General features: G+C 51.3%; 3 protein-coding genes across 3 annotated transcripts; 2 read left to right on the forward strand and 1 right to left on the reverse strand.

Annotated features, from left to right (window-relative positions):
- The first annotated feature begins 82 nt into the window (after window positions 1–82).
- Window positions 83–2723, forward strand: BJ171DRAFT_492505 (aurora-related kinase 1). Its single transcript, XM_053109825.1, has 7 exons — window positions 83–293; window positions 496–1100; window positions 1230–1368; window positions 1486–1558; window positions 1649–1724; window positions 1859–2093; window positions 2211–2723. The coding sequence occupies exons 1-7, from the start codon at window positions 174–176 to the stop codon at window positions 2388–2390; spliced, it is 1428 nt and encodes a 475-aa protein (XP_052970125.1). The 5' UTR covers window positions 83–173; the 3' UTR covers window positions 2391–2723.
- Window positions 2724–2747: 24 nt separating this feature from the next.
- On the reverse strand, window positions 2748–5970 carry BJ171DRAFT_492514 (kinase-like domain-containing protein). Its single transcript, XM_053109826.1, has 14 exons — window positions 5912–5970; window positions 5418–5439; window positions 5215–5279; window positions 4818–4841; window positions 4708–4723; window positions 4570–4621; window positions 4371–4488; window positions 4195–4271; window positions 3948–4021; window positions 3647–3775; window positions 3458–3537; window positions 3310–3345; window positions 3030–3165; window positions 2748–2928 (listed from the first exon to the last, which is right to left on the reverse strand). The coding sequence occupies exons 1-14, from the start codon at window positions 5924–5926 to the stop codon at window positions 2897–2899; spliced, it is 876 nt and encodes a 291-aa protein (XP_052970126.1). The 5' UTR covers window positions 5927–5970; the 3' UTR covers window positions 2748–2896.
- Window positions 5971–6141: 171 nt separating this feature from the next.
- BJ171DRAFT_260189 (Rapamycin-insensitive companion of mTOR, N-term-domain-containing protein) lies at window positions 6142–13932 on the forward strand. Its single transcript, XM_053106772.1, has 26 exons — window positions 6142–6369; window positions 6473–6521; window positions 6685–6927; window positions 7140–7299; window positions 7496–7627; window positions 7870–8057; window positions 8220–8386; window positions 8469–8660; window positions 8803–8890; window positions 9121–9254; window positions 9344–9609; window positions 9816–9930; window positions 10005–10184; window positions 10499–10630; window positions 10912–11027; window positions 11143–11247; window positions 11323–11374; window positions 11454–11549; window positions 11792–11937; window positions 12094–12172; window positions 12279–12385; window positions 12523–12700; window positions 12833–12939; window positions 13015–13162; window positions 13242–13411; window positions 13547–13932. Exons 1-26 carry the CDS (start codon window positions 6355–6357, stop codon window positions 13845–13847), a joined length of 3666 nt encoding a protein of 1221 aa, XP_052970127.1. The 5' UTR covers window positions 6142–6354; the 3' UTR covers window positions 13848–13932.
- Window positions 13933–14819: the final 887 nt, after the last annotated feature.

Genomic DNA, 14819 nt, shown 5'->3' on the forward strand with positions numbered 1-14819 from the left:
AAGGGCTCGCAGGGCTCACGACGCAGGCCCGGATCAATATCGGCCGGATTTGGGCTCCGCGATCCCGCTCCTGACACCCACCCGCCGCCATCCTGGCCTTTGGTTTGGGCGTTGCCGACATCGACAACGGCCGCCGCATCATACCAGCCAGCTCGCCAGTGTCGACAAGAGCCATGCCTCCCCGACCTGCAGAGCCAAGTGATCCCAGAGGCGCAGCCCAGGCATCCATCAAGGCCCTGGCCTCGCATCTGCGACATACTCATCTCAAGGAGAACACGGCCGAGTACCACAGGGCAAGTTGGGTGGGATCGCCCCTGCACTTTCTCCACAGGTCGATGGATGTAGATAAACGCAAGCGGAAGCGCTCCTCCAGCAAACCCATCTACGAGGACTTTGCTTGCATCCCACTTTCCGATCTCGCGGCAAGGACACCTCCGAGCCTTCAATGTGCGCGACCGAGCACTGAGCGTATCTCATCCTGATCAACTTGCGCAGATCAACAGACTCGCGGTCGCTGCGAGTGCATCGGGTAAAGCGGCGCCGTTGCAGCAAAATCCTCACAAGGTCAATATTGCTGATGACACCCAGCCAAGTAGTCATTCAACCACGAGCGCCAAGCCCGTATCGCAACAGGCCTCACAGAGAAGAGCCGGTGCTGCTGTCCAGGCCTCTGGATACAAGTTGCCGCCAACAGCCGGACTTGCTCCATTGCATCGGCCGCTTGCGCATACGAAGAGCGCGGCAGCGTCGACAATGACCACCTCGTCGACACAGAAGACGAGCTTGCCTCAAGATGCTTCCGATCCGACCCAGGCTCTGGCCTCACAGCCCTCTATGGCCCCGACGGAGGACGCTCCCAACTCTGAAAGTGCTTCGGTGCGCCACAGTCTGAACATCTCGTCGATGGAGCGCTCATGGTCGATCGATGACTTTGACATTGGCAAGCCCCTGGGCCGCGGCAAATTTGGGCGGGTCTACCTGGCGCGAGAGAAGCAGAGCGGATATGTAGTAGCTCTGAAGATTCTGTACAAGGACGAAATCACAAAATACAAGGTCGAGAAGCAGCTGCGTCGAGAGATCGAGATTCAAACAAATCTAAGGTGAGAAGCATGACTATTTGAGGGATCTGAAGTCAAAGGTCACTGTAGGCTCGCGATTACGCTCAACGGCACGAGAATATGACGTCTCGGCCGCTAAAGCAGACCGGTTGCGCGCTTCCCCTCGACAAGACATGAGAACATCCTGAGGCTCTATGGCTATTTTTATGACTCCAAGAGGGTTTACCTGATCTTGGAATATGCATCTGGAGGCGAGCTGTTCGATGTCCTGCAAAAGCATCGTCGATTCAAAGAGCATGTTGCCGCCAAAGTAGGTACCGGCCTGCTTAGCACGAGAGCGAGGGTCTGAGACTCATAGACGGCCGGTTCCACCTTTTCGTCGGGTATCAAGCTGACTGAGATTGATTAATATTCACGCCATCATCAGTACATTGCACAGATGGCAAGTGCCCTCAAGTACCTGCACAAGAAAAATGTCATTCATCGCGACATTAAGCCAGGTAGGAGACTGCTACTTCCGGGTCCGTCGAAAGGACACAGCCCTGACCGCGCCCTTTCGTGGCTCGACCGATCTTGGCCTGCTTTACTAGAGAATATGCTCCTTGGCATTGGTGGCGAAATCAAACTTGCAGACTTTGGTTGGTCTATCCATGCGCCAAACGCCAGGTCAGGCTCCAGCGCGAGTATTGCATCTGCTTGTCCCACCGCAAACATGACTTTCTGGATCTTGCCGTGGCCCATTGAGCGGCCATATTATGGGGGCGATATCCGACTAAAAGCACGTCCGTGGTCGACCTTAGGAGGAAAACGTTCTGCGGCACTGTGGACTACCTTGCTCCCGAGCTTGTTGCTCGAAATCAGAGCCACGATGCTGGTGTCGATATCTGGGCTCTGGGTGTCCTATGCTACGAGTTTCTTGTCGGGGATGCACCTTTTGCGAACGAGAAGCAGCAGGTCACATTTCAGCGCATTCAAAACATCGACATCCTCTTCCCTGCTCATGTGTCTCCGGCGGCTCAGGATCTCATTATCGGGGTAGGCGTCGATGTTCAGTGGCCACGAGGCGTTGTCGGGTCAGCTTGGGCAACCCTACAGACGGCGCGGAGATCTAACCACTTGTGAATCGGCTCTCTTATTTTCACTCTCGGCAAGCTTCTCCAAAAGGAGCCTCATGACCGCTTGACTCTTGATCAAGTCGCACAGCATCCCTGGATTCTTGCGCATACTCAGCCTTTGGACCTCGGGTCACGGCCCCTCAGCTCCAAAGGCAGCCGAAGCAGAGTCCTTGAGAATGATGGCAAAGGGGATGAGAGTGACGAATGCAACCACTGATTCATTTGTGACGGATCAATGAAGCTTGGTGACTGCAGCCAGAGTGAGCTATCTTGCCATCAGGGACAAATTTTATACCAGTCCGGTCCCGGTCCCGGCAAATAACAGTAGACGCAGGGCCAGGAACGAATCGTAAACTGAGCGCTCACATATCATGCTTGAGAGCGATAAGCAGTGGACAGTGTTCATCAGTGGTCCCTTTGAGATGAAGGCTCATAGACTTACACTCTGCCCGCTGATGTCGTAAGCCACTGTATCCAAGTTCGTCTTTGTTGGAATGCTCACAGGCCCAACGGTGGAGTAGCTCATATGACCCACGGAATCGCATACCACGAGCTGGCTGTAGCTCTCAGAATAGACAGCTACAGTCGCCACGATAAAAAGGTCGATGCCAATCGTTTTTGAAAGACCAACAGGAAGAAACCAGCAAGCCAGCTGACTGGGCGCTTGCATTCACGAACACGCCCGATGGAGTCTGTAGAATTGTGATATATATTCAGCCAGGCTTACTCGTGTCGCAGGTCATCAAAGAACGGATCTGTGTTTTCGTCAAAAAAAATGTTGCGAATTAGGTTTTGCCGCAGCTGGACAAGCTCCTGTCTCGAACCGGGTGTTCTGCAAACCAAAAAGCCTCCTTACGCTGAAGGGCCTTCTCGGCAGATATACGCTTCTCTGGCTGGCATTCTATCAGCCTCGATAGTAAATCGATTCCATTGGCGTCGAGCTTGGGGAACAGGGCGTCAAGTTTCACCTTGGTAAAGATCGGAAAGCCCAACTGTCGAGGTGCAACCCAGTGAACGATATTCAGAAAGAGCCCTTCATCGCAGGAGCTCCGGCAAAATCGTGCGTGCTTAGATCTTAGGATGACTCCTATCGCGTTATAGATCGGCGCAAACGAGCGCTCGGCAGTTTCAAATACCTTCCAGTCTGGCAGCTCTGTGATTTTCGGCCACGTCTAAGTGTTGAAATGGGTAAGAGTTTGATGGAATTACATTCATTGATTTGCCAGTGCATCTGTTTGATCACAGGTCTCACAACGAGACAACTGGCACTCTGCGCACTGGTACCTTTTCGTCGGGTGTGCCTGTGATTTTGAATATCTTGTGGAGTTGGTCCTTTACAGATGTGCCCATGAAGAGGGGGCGGCCTGGAAGCCGAGGAAACAAAGTGAGTGATGCGCGCTCAACGGTGAGCTTGATGTGGCGGATAGAAATCAGAGTGCCACCGATGAGTGTGGCGGCAGTGTCGGGCCTTACCCGTTGCCATTTCGGCCATGATGCATCCAGCTGACCACATGTCAATTGACGTTGAATATTGTCGAGAGCCCATCAGCACATCCGGTGAGCGGTACCAGAGGGTCACGACCTCGTGAGAGTAGCTGCGCACTAAACCGCGGCCCGAGGGAAGAGTAAACGTGAGCAAGTTTGAATGGATGGCAATCTTCGATCTGCCGCGAAGGAGACCGGCAGTATTATGGGACATGCTACATGGCGGGCCGCGTATATCTGAGTGGTTGTCGATGTTGCGAGATCTGATGTCATCAGCCTAATGCACTACCTGGAATTCCAAAAGCACGGGCCAGTCCGAAATCTGCAAGCTTGAGCTCTGATCGCTTATGGATCAAAAGATTTCTAGTGGAGACGATTGCACGATCAAAATAGAGACTTGGTTCGTTATCACGACACGAGCGACGCGTCCACTATCGGAGCCAAAATCATGATGATGCGCAACACATCTGCATTCTCTGGTGACTCTCCAAGACTATTGCCGGCTTAAACTGTGCATCTGAGCCGAGTGGACATACTGAGGCTTGAGATCGCGGTGCAGAACTCGGTTTTGGTGACAGTAGTCGATTCCGCGCATCAGCTGGTACATGAGATTCTAGAGGGCCGGCAGAGCAGAGCAGAGCAGAGCAGAGCAGAGAGTATGAGAAGCGACATCGCTCCACCCGATGCCGCATTTATCCAACTAGAACCGTACCTTGATTGTGGGCACATCAATATCCCCGTTGCTCATGTCCAAGAATTTCTTCAGGTCCGAGTCCATAAACTCGAACACCAAGGTCAACTTTTTTTCCGTGTGAATGACGTCATACAGGCTGTCGTCGATAGCCGGTTAGCCGCTGGCAACAGTGCTGGTGCAAGCAGCTGTGTAGATAAGCTTGTTGCTGGCGCCTCACCGGACAATATTTGGATGCCGTAACTCCTTCAAGAGTGATATCTCCCTGATGGCTATCGGCAAAGGTGGGTTGCACAGATGTAATCAGGAATCACCAGTCTGATCGACGGCCGGAGGATTACGGTATCCCGGTATCTACCTGTGCATGGTACGCCCTGAGCATATGAATGGCACGTTAAATCAGTGTAAGCTGTTCGGCACCGAAATTTGCCAATAGAGCCATCATGCTGACTGTGGAGCGCAACTCGCCTCTTCCTCATTGTCGAGCCTTATCTACAGTAGAGTCGGTGTGGTGGAGTGGCAGGGAAAGATTATTCATATCAGAGCGTCTGGTGTACACACAGCCACACAGTGTGATGTCAAACAAGTGTGGAGCACGAACAGATATAGCGACTCAACGATAATGAGCCATGGGACTCAGGTGGCAATTGCATGAGTCCCTATCCAACAACGGTACAGATGGCCCATGATACACATGCATGGTATTCCAGAGGCTAAATAGGCGTCGTCCACCCACGCCAAACGTCGAGCGCCAATCCAAACATCCGTCTGCCGTCTCGCAATGGCATCTCAGCCAGTGTTAGCGTATTCGAACTGCCAAGGGATCTTTCCATATCTCCACAAATTCGATAGAAACTGAGCTTACTCGCTTCAGAGCCACGATGTCGCCGGTCAGCTTGTTTTGGGCCTTGTATACAATCCCATAAGTTCCTGCAGATTGATTTGTCAAACATACATGGGAAAGATCCCCAGGCCAGGGATCATGAATTAACACAAGTGCTTCAGAAAGCGTGGACCGGATAATTCATGTTCTGACACCAACTCGAGCTTCCATGGTAACCAACTTGCCTTCGCCCAGCTTGTCGATTTTCTGTGTTCCGCGAGGGGGTTGCGCAATGGTTGTGTTCGATCCGGCAACAAGAAACGGTGATGGTTATGACGAGCAACGGCAATTTCTGTTGCCGTGGTTATATCCATCTCCTACAACACAGAGCACTGCTTCTGCGAGTCCTGCGTCGCTATCAAAATCGACCCGATCCGCCATCGGGGGGGGGGAAAGCCGGCGTCGTGCCACTGCCGCTGCTGCTGCCCCTACTGCTCAAGATGGACCGCAGTGCTGCTTCTTGTCATGGGGGTGGGAGTTGGATGCGCTGCCCGGTCCCAATCGTGGAGTCGGTGCGTTGTCGGTATCGCCATCAAGCCGCCATTCCCAGATTAATGCCCCGAAACAGGCCGACGGATGGCGGTGCACCTGCATGGCGGGTATCGAAGCCGTGTCCCGAAATCAAGGACACGGCAGTCCTCGCCCCAGTCCTTCCGAGTGCTGGAGCGTGCCGACCAACCTGGTATTTGTCCATAGCGCAATATGGGCAGCGAGGGCGTTGCGGCGATCGAGCTGGACCGAAACAGACAGAGACCGCGCCGCGGGCGGTTCGGCATGAGCGAGAACAGGCGAGGGCTCTTCTCGGTCATGTGACAGCGTCAATCGCCTGCGCCACAGCCAGTCCAGCGTCCTGCAGCTGGCGATGCTGCTCCCTGGGTGTTTCGACCGGGGTGGTCGCCTCGCGTCTGTCGCCTCCTCCTGTTCTTCATCGGCCTCGCCTTGTCCTCTGCCGTCCACTCAACTCTTTCCTGGCAAGCGTTTCGCCACAACAGCCTCGCCCGACACCTCGAGCAGTCACTGGAAGCCACTAGAAGCCGACACCCACCGGCCGCCTCTACATATTGTCATTGGCTTTGGGGCGAATTGACGGAGCCTATTGTGCAGGCGCCATAGCTGCTCGCCATGGATGCGGATAGAGTAGGAAACAAAGACTGCTGCATCATTGCCAATTTGTGCGATGTGCTCACTTGAGCGCTCAAGGCTCGTATTCGACGGCTAATCTCTTTCGTTTCCTCTCCAGCTTCACAAGATCGAGGAGGAGCTTGTTACCCAGCTCAAGCTCAAAACAGGTTAGGCTGAGGCGATGACAGCGGCTCGGAGATACAGGCTCAGATCCCATCGCTCTCAATTCATGGGCAGAAGGTGGCGGCCGGTCTCTGGCTGGGGAGATTAATCAACGTCCGTTATCATCGCATCGACGGACTCATTTCTTGCTTGCCTCTCGACCATCAGCTGCCGAAAAACTCTTGGCCGCCGCCAACGATCCAAAGACTGGCGGGTCCATCAATCGTCAGGAGGTCGAGGCCCAGTACATCGCCGCCGATGCGAAATTCGATGCTCTCGCTCGGATGCTCGATGAGCATCGCCGCACCGTGTTTGAGAGGGAAAGCAAGGCACATTCTGGTCGGCCGAACCAGGCTTCCGAAACAGACTTGTCACCGCCTTCGACGACCATCAAGAAAGAGGAGAGAAAAGGTATGGCGTGTTCGGAGATTGTACTGTGGCCAGCACTCCGCGGTTCGGCCGGCTCAGTGGCGGCTCGGTATAGTCCGTTCGGTATATCCGGTTCGGTTGGCTTGCTCAGCCTGCATGTCCAGTCAATGCCCCAGTCAATGCCCAGCCAATGCCCTGGAAACCCCGTTGACAGATATGTCGCTGGTTTCGGGAATACAACGAATATCTGCCAGTGGTACTCTACAGCAGCTCGGATTTGTTGGCCAAAATCCGCGATCCTCAGCAGAAAAGGGAGGTGCGTGTTGATGCGGTCACAAGTTTGGTGAAGCTCATGAAGAAGGTCGGTGATATTGATCTCGCAACGAATTTCCCACTTGAAGAGTCTGTTCGGAGGTGAGTTGAGCTGCCTTGACCCTGCATCCACGGATACGGAGGAGCCTCACACTGGGCGCCTGTAACCAATCCAAGTTGCGTGCACATTGATGATGGCCCTTCGGCGCGATGTTTCTGGAGCCCATCTCCCGAGCTTGGCCCACCGATCTGACCTCCATTTTTACCACGTTGCATCCATGATGGTCATGGGGTGCAGCTTGAGGGCCTGTGTTTTGGATCCCTCAAAGGAGCTTCGAATGTATGGCTATCGGGCGCTGAGGCATATGACCACCGGGCTCCGCATCATCAAGCTCTTCTTCGAATACCGGCTAGATATTTTCATCGTCAGGTAATCTATGCTCGCTCCGCGGCGTGGGAGGGCGCAGTGGCGGTGAGATTGCCATGCTCATCGTCAGTGTCACGAGTACCGCGTGAGCTGTTTGTGGGGATGTGAGGCACAGTGGGAAATGCAGTCCCTTGGCGGCATAGACGCCGTCTTTCCTGAAGTTATTTTGTTCAGCACATTGGCGCTGAAGCACACTATTCTGGTCCTTAATCCGATGCCATATGCTCTCTCGGACCCACATTCAGGAGCTTGACTCGCGACATTCGGTTCGACGAGGAGCGCGTCCACGCCATCAAGTTGATTCGGTCCATCATCGATGTCCCGGAAGGCGCGGATTATATTCCGCAGAGCATCGTTCGAATTCTCGTCTCAATTGTTGGTCAAGCAGATGAGAGCTTTCGCAACGTTTGCCTTGAGACCCTGTGCGAGATAGGTGAGCCGAAGAGCCTTTGTTTTCAAGAGTCCACGGATTTGGGCGATGATTCTGGTGGAGATGTATGACAAGTTGACCAGTGTACAGCACAACCGCGCTGGAGTCGGGTTGTGTCGATGTTGCTTTGCCTAATGCGCCCCTTGGAACTCTCGGTATATCCAGCAATACGTAACGCCAAGATTGTTACATACTGCGGCGGAATGAAGGCAATATGTCTGGCACTGGCTGAAGGACCAAAACAGCTCAATGATATTGTCGTCAAAACTGTCCTCTATTTGCTGGATCGGCCGTCGACGAGAAAGTATGTTCGATTGTCCACCGAAGCCGAGGTAATATTGCAACGTGGTTGAGGATAATTGCAGCCAATATTCGACCTTTGGAAGAGGCTAATGAGGTTTACTTGTGGTCCAGGTCATCGTGTCCTGTTTTATGGATGCCTTCTCGATGGGCATCCAGACTCAAGAGGATCGATTGGCGGCCTCATCCATGTCAATCATCAAGCTTCTCAAGTCGTGGACCGGACTCATTTATCTTTGCACAAATAACAAGCTGGCGATCCGGTCGATCGTGAATGCACTACAAATGCCAATGGACGACATTCGGGTAAGGGCACGTCTCTACGAATGGAGGAGTGGAGGATCACACCCACCACAGACATTATGGGTTTCTGCACTGAAGTCAACTCACTCTTGCCTTGGTATACGCTTTCTAACTCTTGGACTTTGATTGAAATATCTGGAGATAGAAGCTGGTATTGGATATGTTGTTTGATATCTTTAGGGTCGATATTCCGCAGTGGTTTCCGGAATATGTTGCATCTCGCAAGCACCCAGGTGAGTCATGGATACGATGTCGACAGGCGGCAGCTCCTCGGTGCTTGGATGGCCATATTGGAAGTCCCATCGTGAGCGCTTACGGATCAGCAAATGTGACATGCAACTGTCATTCGAGAGTTCTGGGATCACCAGAAAACAGTATACAGAAACGTAAGGCGGCACCGCATTGTTATGTAAAGGCAAAAATTACTGACAGCTGTACGCTGGTTGTTTGCGCCCGTATGCAGGCCAGTTCCCTGTCGCTCTTGATCGACCCCCAAGGCAAGCTGAGGTCGCCGAGACGAGCCAGGATGAATCCAATCTAGTGGACATGTACATGACCATGCTCTTGACTGCTTTCATTGAAGTCGGCGTTCTAGAGGTAGAGCAGTGTGATCAAGGAGCACGTTCAAGATCGCAATGGCCGCCCTTGCCGCCATAATGGCATTTTAATCCGATCTATGATTGTAGGCGCTGATCGAAGTCATCAAGTCCTCAGCTGGAAAGGCCATCTCGACACGGGCAACGATTCTCATCGGCCAGATCCTGGCCCTCGCTCATCGGCTGTTACCAGCTTCGGTTGCAATCAGGATTCAATCCCTGTCGTCGCTCTTCCAGGTGGCCTCTGATTTTGGGGATGAGAAACAGCGATATCGTGCAACTCTGGCCCTCTCGCATATGGACAGATTTCTACAGAACAAAGACAAGTTGCTGAATATGTCTGAGGACTCGCGCAGGTAGGAGTCTACCCACGACCACGTGGCATCCGAAGAAAACTGCCCATAGCGAGTAGGATCTCGACACCTAGGCCAGTAATGACTGGGTGCGAGAAGGTCCAAAGCAGACATCCCACTCATTCAATTGCTGTCACATTAACACATGTTCCATTTTGCGGAACATCGGCTGTTCATCTACCACCGACGATGATATATGTTTGTCCTAGGAGCCACCACGAAGAATATGGCGCAGCTTCGTCACGTCAGTTGGAAGACATGCGCACAAAAATGGGTCTCTTCATGGATGATGCACACTTTCGTAATCTTTTAAACGAGTCCGAGGTATGAAGAGTGACGTTATAGAGAAAACTTCCATCCTATAGCCACGGTATTGACGGCAATCCTTACTATTCAAGGTGATTGGGACGAAAGAGTATCCTCAGTGGAACTGGGATGCAATTTCGCAGCTCATCCAAGGCCCGCTCAAGAATCTTCGCCGACTAGACGACACGATCAAAAACACAAAGTTTGTCAGAAGACTCCTTGCCTTCTTCCGTCCCAGCACACATCAATTTTCGGATATCAAAAAGAGCAAGGTAGGTCATGGTGGACGATGGCCACTCCTCTTCAACTGCGCGGCAGATAAAAAACTATCATGGTGGGGGATTAGAGGCGTAGAGCCAATCGATGCCAATGCGGCGACAGATTAGCATTGCATTTGCGAAGGAAACGGCAAGCAGCTCAGAGACAGTTGTGGCTTTGATTATTCTGGGGTTCCACGATGCGATAAGATAGTGATTGGATGACCGAGAGCTGTGGGCGACGTCGGCAACATCCATCAATTATCAGCCAAGATTCGAAAAAAGGTCACTGATCTCACCAAATGATGTTTGAATATCGATGGTGCCAGGGGTCGCAAAAGTTTTCGTCAATTGCAAGTGACGTGCTTATTTTACTCTTGCAAACAACCGAAGGACAACGAGCCTTAATGGAGTCCAGAATTCTTCAAGAGATCGTCGAGTCTGTAAGACTCCTTGATCCGGTAGGTTTTGCTCTGGAGCTTGCTTCTCATTTGAGGGCACGGCTGAGTTCAGGAATGCGCTTGTTTGGTCGGGTACACGTTGGTACACCCGATAGATGGATTGGTCGAAGCTCTTGAGGTCCATGTGGGATCAAGATGCAAATTTGATTTGTGATAGACCTATCAGAGCGTAGGCAATGGGTCTGTTCCTGGAGATTTACGATCTCATACGGTGAACAAAGTCTTGCTCTTACTAAGGTTTGGAAGCTGTCCTTATGGCTTTGTGCCTTGTACATCAATAGGGCAACGGGCAATTGTTTGCAGATTCCCTCTTTGGAAAGGATCGAATGGAAAAGTCACTCACGCCAGAGTACATCAACATGCTGGGGGTGCTGATGAAGCATTCCGGTGGCATAGGGTAAGAAATAATAGTTCTTGAAGCACTTTGCCGCGATCTTGGATTTGCTTGGAAGTGCTTGCTTGATTGTGTATATTGACGAATATGTGAATCCTCGGACCCATGGAATCAATAGACTCCTCGAACGCTTTCGAGTCTTCACGGTACTCTACAAAATCACCGAGCTCCGTGGCCGAGAAGATTTGGTCAAGCTGATGCTTAGCAATATGAACTACGATGTGTGGGTGATTCTCGAAATTGCAGGCTTGCTGTCGCAGCAACAACCCTTCCTCTCTAATCCGGTTTGCGACTGCAGCGAAGGGCATCCTCGGATCATTCTCTCAAAGGTCCTCACATCCGGAAACAAGGTGTGCCATCGAGCCTTGATTACAGTCTTCTGTCTTCTGCGAATCGAAACCCAGCTAACGCGCGGCCATCTGACCGCAGGAAATGCGACTTTATGCAACGGAGCTGCTGTGCAACCTACTACGCGACGGCGCCGAGGGATTCTCCGACTGGGGCGTCCGCTTGATGGTCCCACAGGTAGGATCATGAGGAGAGGGGTACCGCAACATCATCCATCGAAGGATCAAGAGAGAATCTGTGTCAAATGAGAGCGAGACAAGCTGGAGCAAAAACGAACATCTCCGATCTTGGATTGCAATCGCCGAATTACGCAAGGGTCAATAAGAAGCGGAACCCATGGGCGAGGATGCCGTCATCATCGCTATGTTATTAACCTTATATTATTCAATGAATTCGATCCCGGGTGCAACTGGAAGTAGATATACGATCCATCAGTCGATATTCGTGAGAAGACATCTGTGGCCCTCAAACTTGCGTGTGAACAAGCAAACAGTCTGGAGACAGTGATAGAGCTGAAGCCAAAGTTGGAGCTGTTGGAAGCCAATGCTGAGCCGATACTATTGAGGTGTGCATATCAGAGGCGAGGGGCGAATGAACAACGATCATTAATCAAAGATGTCTGTCGCAACCTTGGCCTGTACCAAGGAATGAATTGGGCAACTTGAATGAGGTGACCGACCAATCCAACTCCTCAACTGATTGCCGATCCAATATCTATCAGAGTCCTGGGTGTGTCGTCTGGCTTTAGCTACCTGCACCAGCTTGGATACGTTCAACAGAAAATTACGGAATGGTTTGAGGTCGGTCGCATTGTGCTCTGTTACCTGAATATGACCCCGTATGACGACAGTATACCGACCACAGCTTTCCAACCATACACCCGCATGTCTCCATCGTCCCAAAAAGTTCAAGAACATGAGTTATGTTGTCAGCGTGGAATTATCACTCGACCGCACGCTTCATCGCTGTCAAGTTCAAGCAGAGTCGACGAATGAAAACTCCATGGAAAATGTGTATGCTCTCGTCTTTGATGAGTTGATTGAGTGAATGGAAGAAGGGAGGGAAAGATATCAGTGCCAAAGAGTGGATCAAAGACATCAAAGCGATCAATGGTCGTTACCCTGACTTCACTCTCGATATTCTACAACAGCGATGCAAGAGCACAACTCCATTTTTATGGTCAACTCACTAAAACTGAGGAGGGAACTCGACATCTCCGAGAGACGGGACACTTTGATGTCCTTGCAAACTATGTGCGAAAATTTGGTCTTGTGCCAGATCTCGATAGCAATCATTTGATAAGGTTGAAGGCCGCTCTCTGGGCAGTGGTATGTCGAGCATATTCTCGAAAGCAACAGAGCTGGCGTGGATACCAGCTCCAACCAAGGTTGTGGGAGGGGAAGTGTGGCTGTGCTTCTTTGAAATGGTCGGAGGATAGATCTGATCGCTCGCTATTACAGGGCAACATTGGCTCGACCAAATATGGTCTTGAACTACTTCAAGAAGCTCAAATCATACAGCATATCACAAAAATAGCGGAAGAGTCGCCAATCCTGTCTTTGAAAGGGTAAATTGTCATATGTGGGCACGCTACGTTGTATCACGCCGCCTTGTGCTCATGTCGCAATGGTTTCGATGACAGAACGGCCTACTTTGTTATTGGCCTTATTTCGAAGACGGCCAACGGTGCTGAATCTCTGCTGCACTGCCAGTGGGAGACAGTCAACTCGACCTTTGGACGCATCAAATCAGAGTCATGCATCCCATCGGATCCCAGTCGGTTTCTACAGGTACTGATGACCGTCAATGCTGTGATCCAGCGACCCACAGGCTAATGTTATCGCTCGTCATTGCGGTAACTATTGGCAGATTCCAGTGGACAAATACGAAGGCTCGTGGGCAATGCATTTGGTTCAGTCGATACAGCCATCTTACGCACTGGATGACCTTGAGGAGGAGGTTATTCGGCACATTGGAAACATGAGCAACCACATTCACAGCTATGGCAGCGGAATGACATCGACCAAAGTTCTGTCACGGTAAGGGCGAGACTATACAACAATTTATTCACACGGCCATAATGCAAATGACTCGGGCACTGAGAGTCGATTCAGTCAAAGAAAAATCCGTGAGCCGATCAAGTGAGACTCATCGGCTGATTCTTGTGGCTCCAGGATGTTTGGAGAGGCCCCAGAGTATTTCCAGAAGCCGGAACTTTATCTGGAGGTATTCAAACTTCAAAGTCTGTACCACTATCGCCTCGCGCCACGGCGGTTCTTTCAGGACCTATTCGAGCGTGTTGTCTTCGAGAACGACGCACTTGACTATATAGATACGCGATTTGAAATCGAATACGACAAGCGAGAGAGTGGGGGCTACTTCAACAAAACAACATACGAAGCCGAGAAAGAAGAAGTTGAATCTGTACGTGAGCACGCTCGAATCGCCTATGCTCCGACAACAGCGACAGCATAGCAGTTCGTATGAGGACTTGGGGATGATGCATCCCTATGGAATAAACGGAAATCAGCGTCACAGGGCAAGAATTTGGTGGGTACGGGATATACCCAAGAACCCGAATCCGGATAAGGCATTGAAATTACACAATGAGAGTGCAAGGAGAGGGGAAACTGGAAACTCAACTTCAAAGACCAGAGGGCAGCAGCGCTTGGGAGATATGGATAGATATCCGGCCAGGAGTCAGGAGATAAAAGTGGGCTCTGCCCCAAACCAAAGCATGCAACCGGAAGGACATAAGAGAGAGCCCGAGGACAATACAGTGAAATGGTGTGCGAGGATTTAACCACTTCCCGCATCCATCGAGAAACCAATGAGAATGAAGTTCGGAATATAATATGACAAACATCCAATCCGAAACGGCCTGTCTGATGTGAATGGGCAAAGAAAACAGCAGGATGACTGATGAGGAGTCGTTGGGGGGAGGGCTGAATAGATGATGAGGCCGGGGGTCAGCTGGACAACTCGGGGATGTCGCAAATCCTCCCGCTGTCAAACCCACATTGGATGTGGTCTTGTTTCTTGGCCGAGGGAATACCGAGGGGAAACTCAGGGGAGTCTCAGCCAAGTCGTGAAATGAATGTCCGATCCGCCATTGAAGAAATAATCGAAGGAGGTGGTCATACAGAGAGAAAAGATGAGGTGTTCCACCTCGCTTGATTAAATATACATTACATAGTCATGATTTATTGCTTGCAGCACGGGTGATGACCCTGGACGAAGCGAAAGTAATAGTAGAAAGATCGCCAAGAAAGCTAGCAGACCGACTTATGACAGAATCACAAGCATCACCAGTAGAATATTGACCAGGAACACAACTATACTGTCCTCGAGCCGGGATTTCTGCAAAAGAGGCGGAGGGAGGGATGTGGACATTAATATATAAATGCTCAGATGGTTCGAGATGGAATGAGGAATAAGTCATGTGAT

This window comes from Polychytrium aggregatum, assembly GCF_025602895.1.
Source record: "Polychytrium aggregatum strain JEL109 chromosome Unknown BJ171scaffold_6, whole genome shotgun sequence".
In the NCBI taxonomy this organism is placed as follows: Eukaryota; Fungi; Chytridiomycota; class Chytridiomycetes; order Polychytriales; genus Polychytrium; species Polychytrium aggregatum.

Coding starts and splice junctions, on each gene's coding strand:
- BJ171DRAFT_492505 (XM_053109825.1), top strand. CDS start 174: ATGCCTCCCCGACCTGCAGAGCCAAGTGATCCCAGAGGCGCAGCCCAG. Junction 294..495: donor ACACGGCCGAGTACCACAGG/GCAAGTTGGGTG, acceptor CAACTTGCGCAG/ATCAACAGACTCGCGGTCGC. Junction 2,094..2,210: donor CTCAGGATCTCATTATCGGG/GTAGGCGTCGAT, acceptor ACTCTCGGCAAG/CTTCTCCAAAAGGAGCCTCA.
- BJ171DRAFT_492514 (XM_053109826.1), bottom strand. Junction 5,280..5,417: donor AATCGACAAGCTGGGCGAAG/GCAAGTTGGTTA, acceptor ATCAATCTGCAG/GAACTTATGGGATTGTATAC. Junction 4,842..5,214: donor ACATCGTGGCTCTGAAGCGA/GTAAGCTCAGTT, acceptor ACTCTACTGTAG/ATAAGGCTCGACAATGAGGA.
- BJ171DRAFT_260189 (XM_053106772.1), top strand. Junction 10,631..10,911: donor CTGTAAGACTCCTTGATCCG/GTAGGTTTTGCT, acceptor GTACATCAATAG/GGCAACGGGCAATTGTTTGC. Junction 11,375..11,453: donor TCCTCACATCCGGAAACAAG/GTGTGCCATCGA, acceptor ATCTGACCGCAG/GAAATGCGACTTTATGCAAC.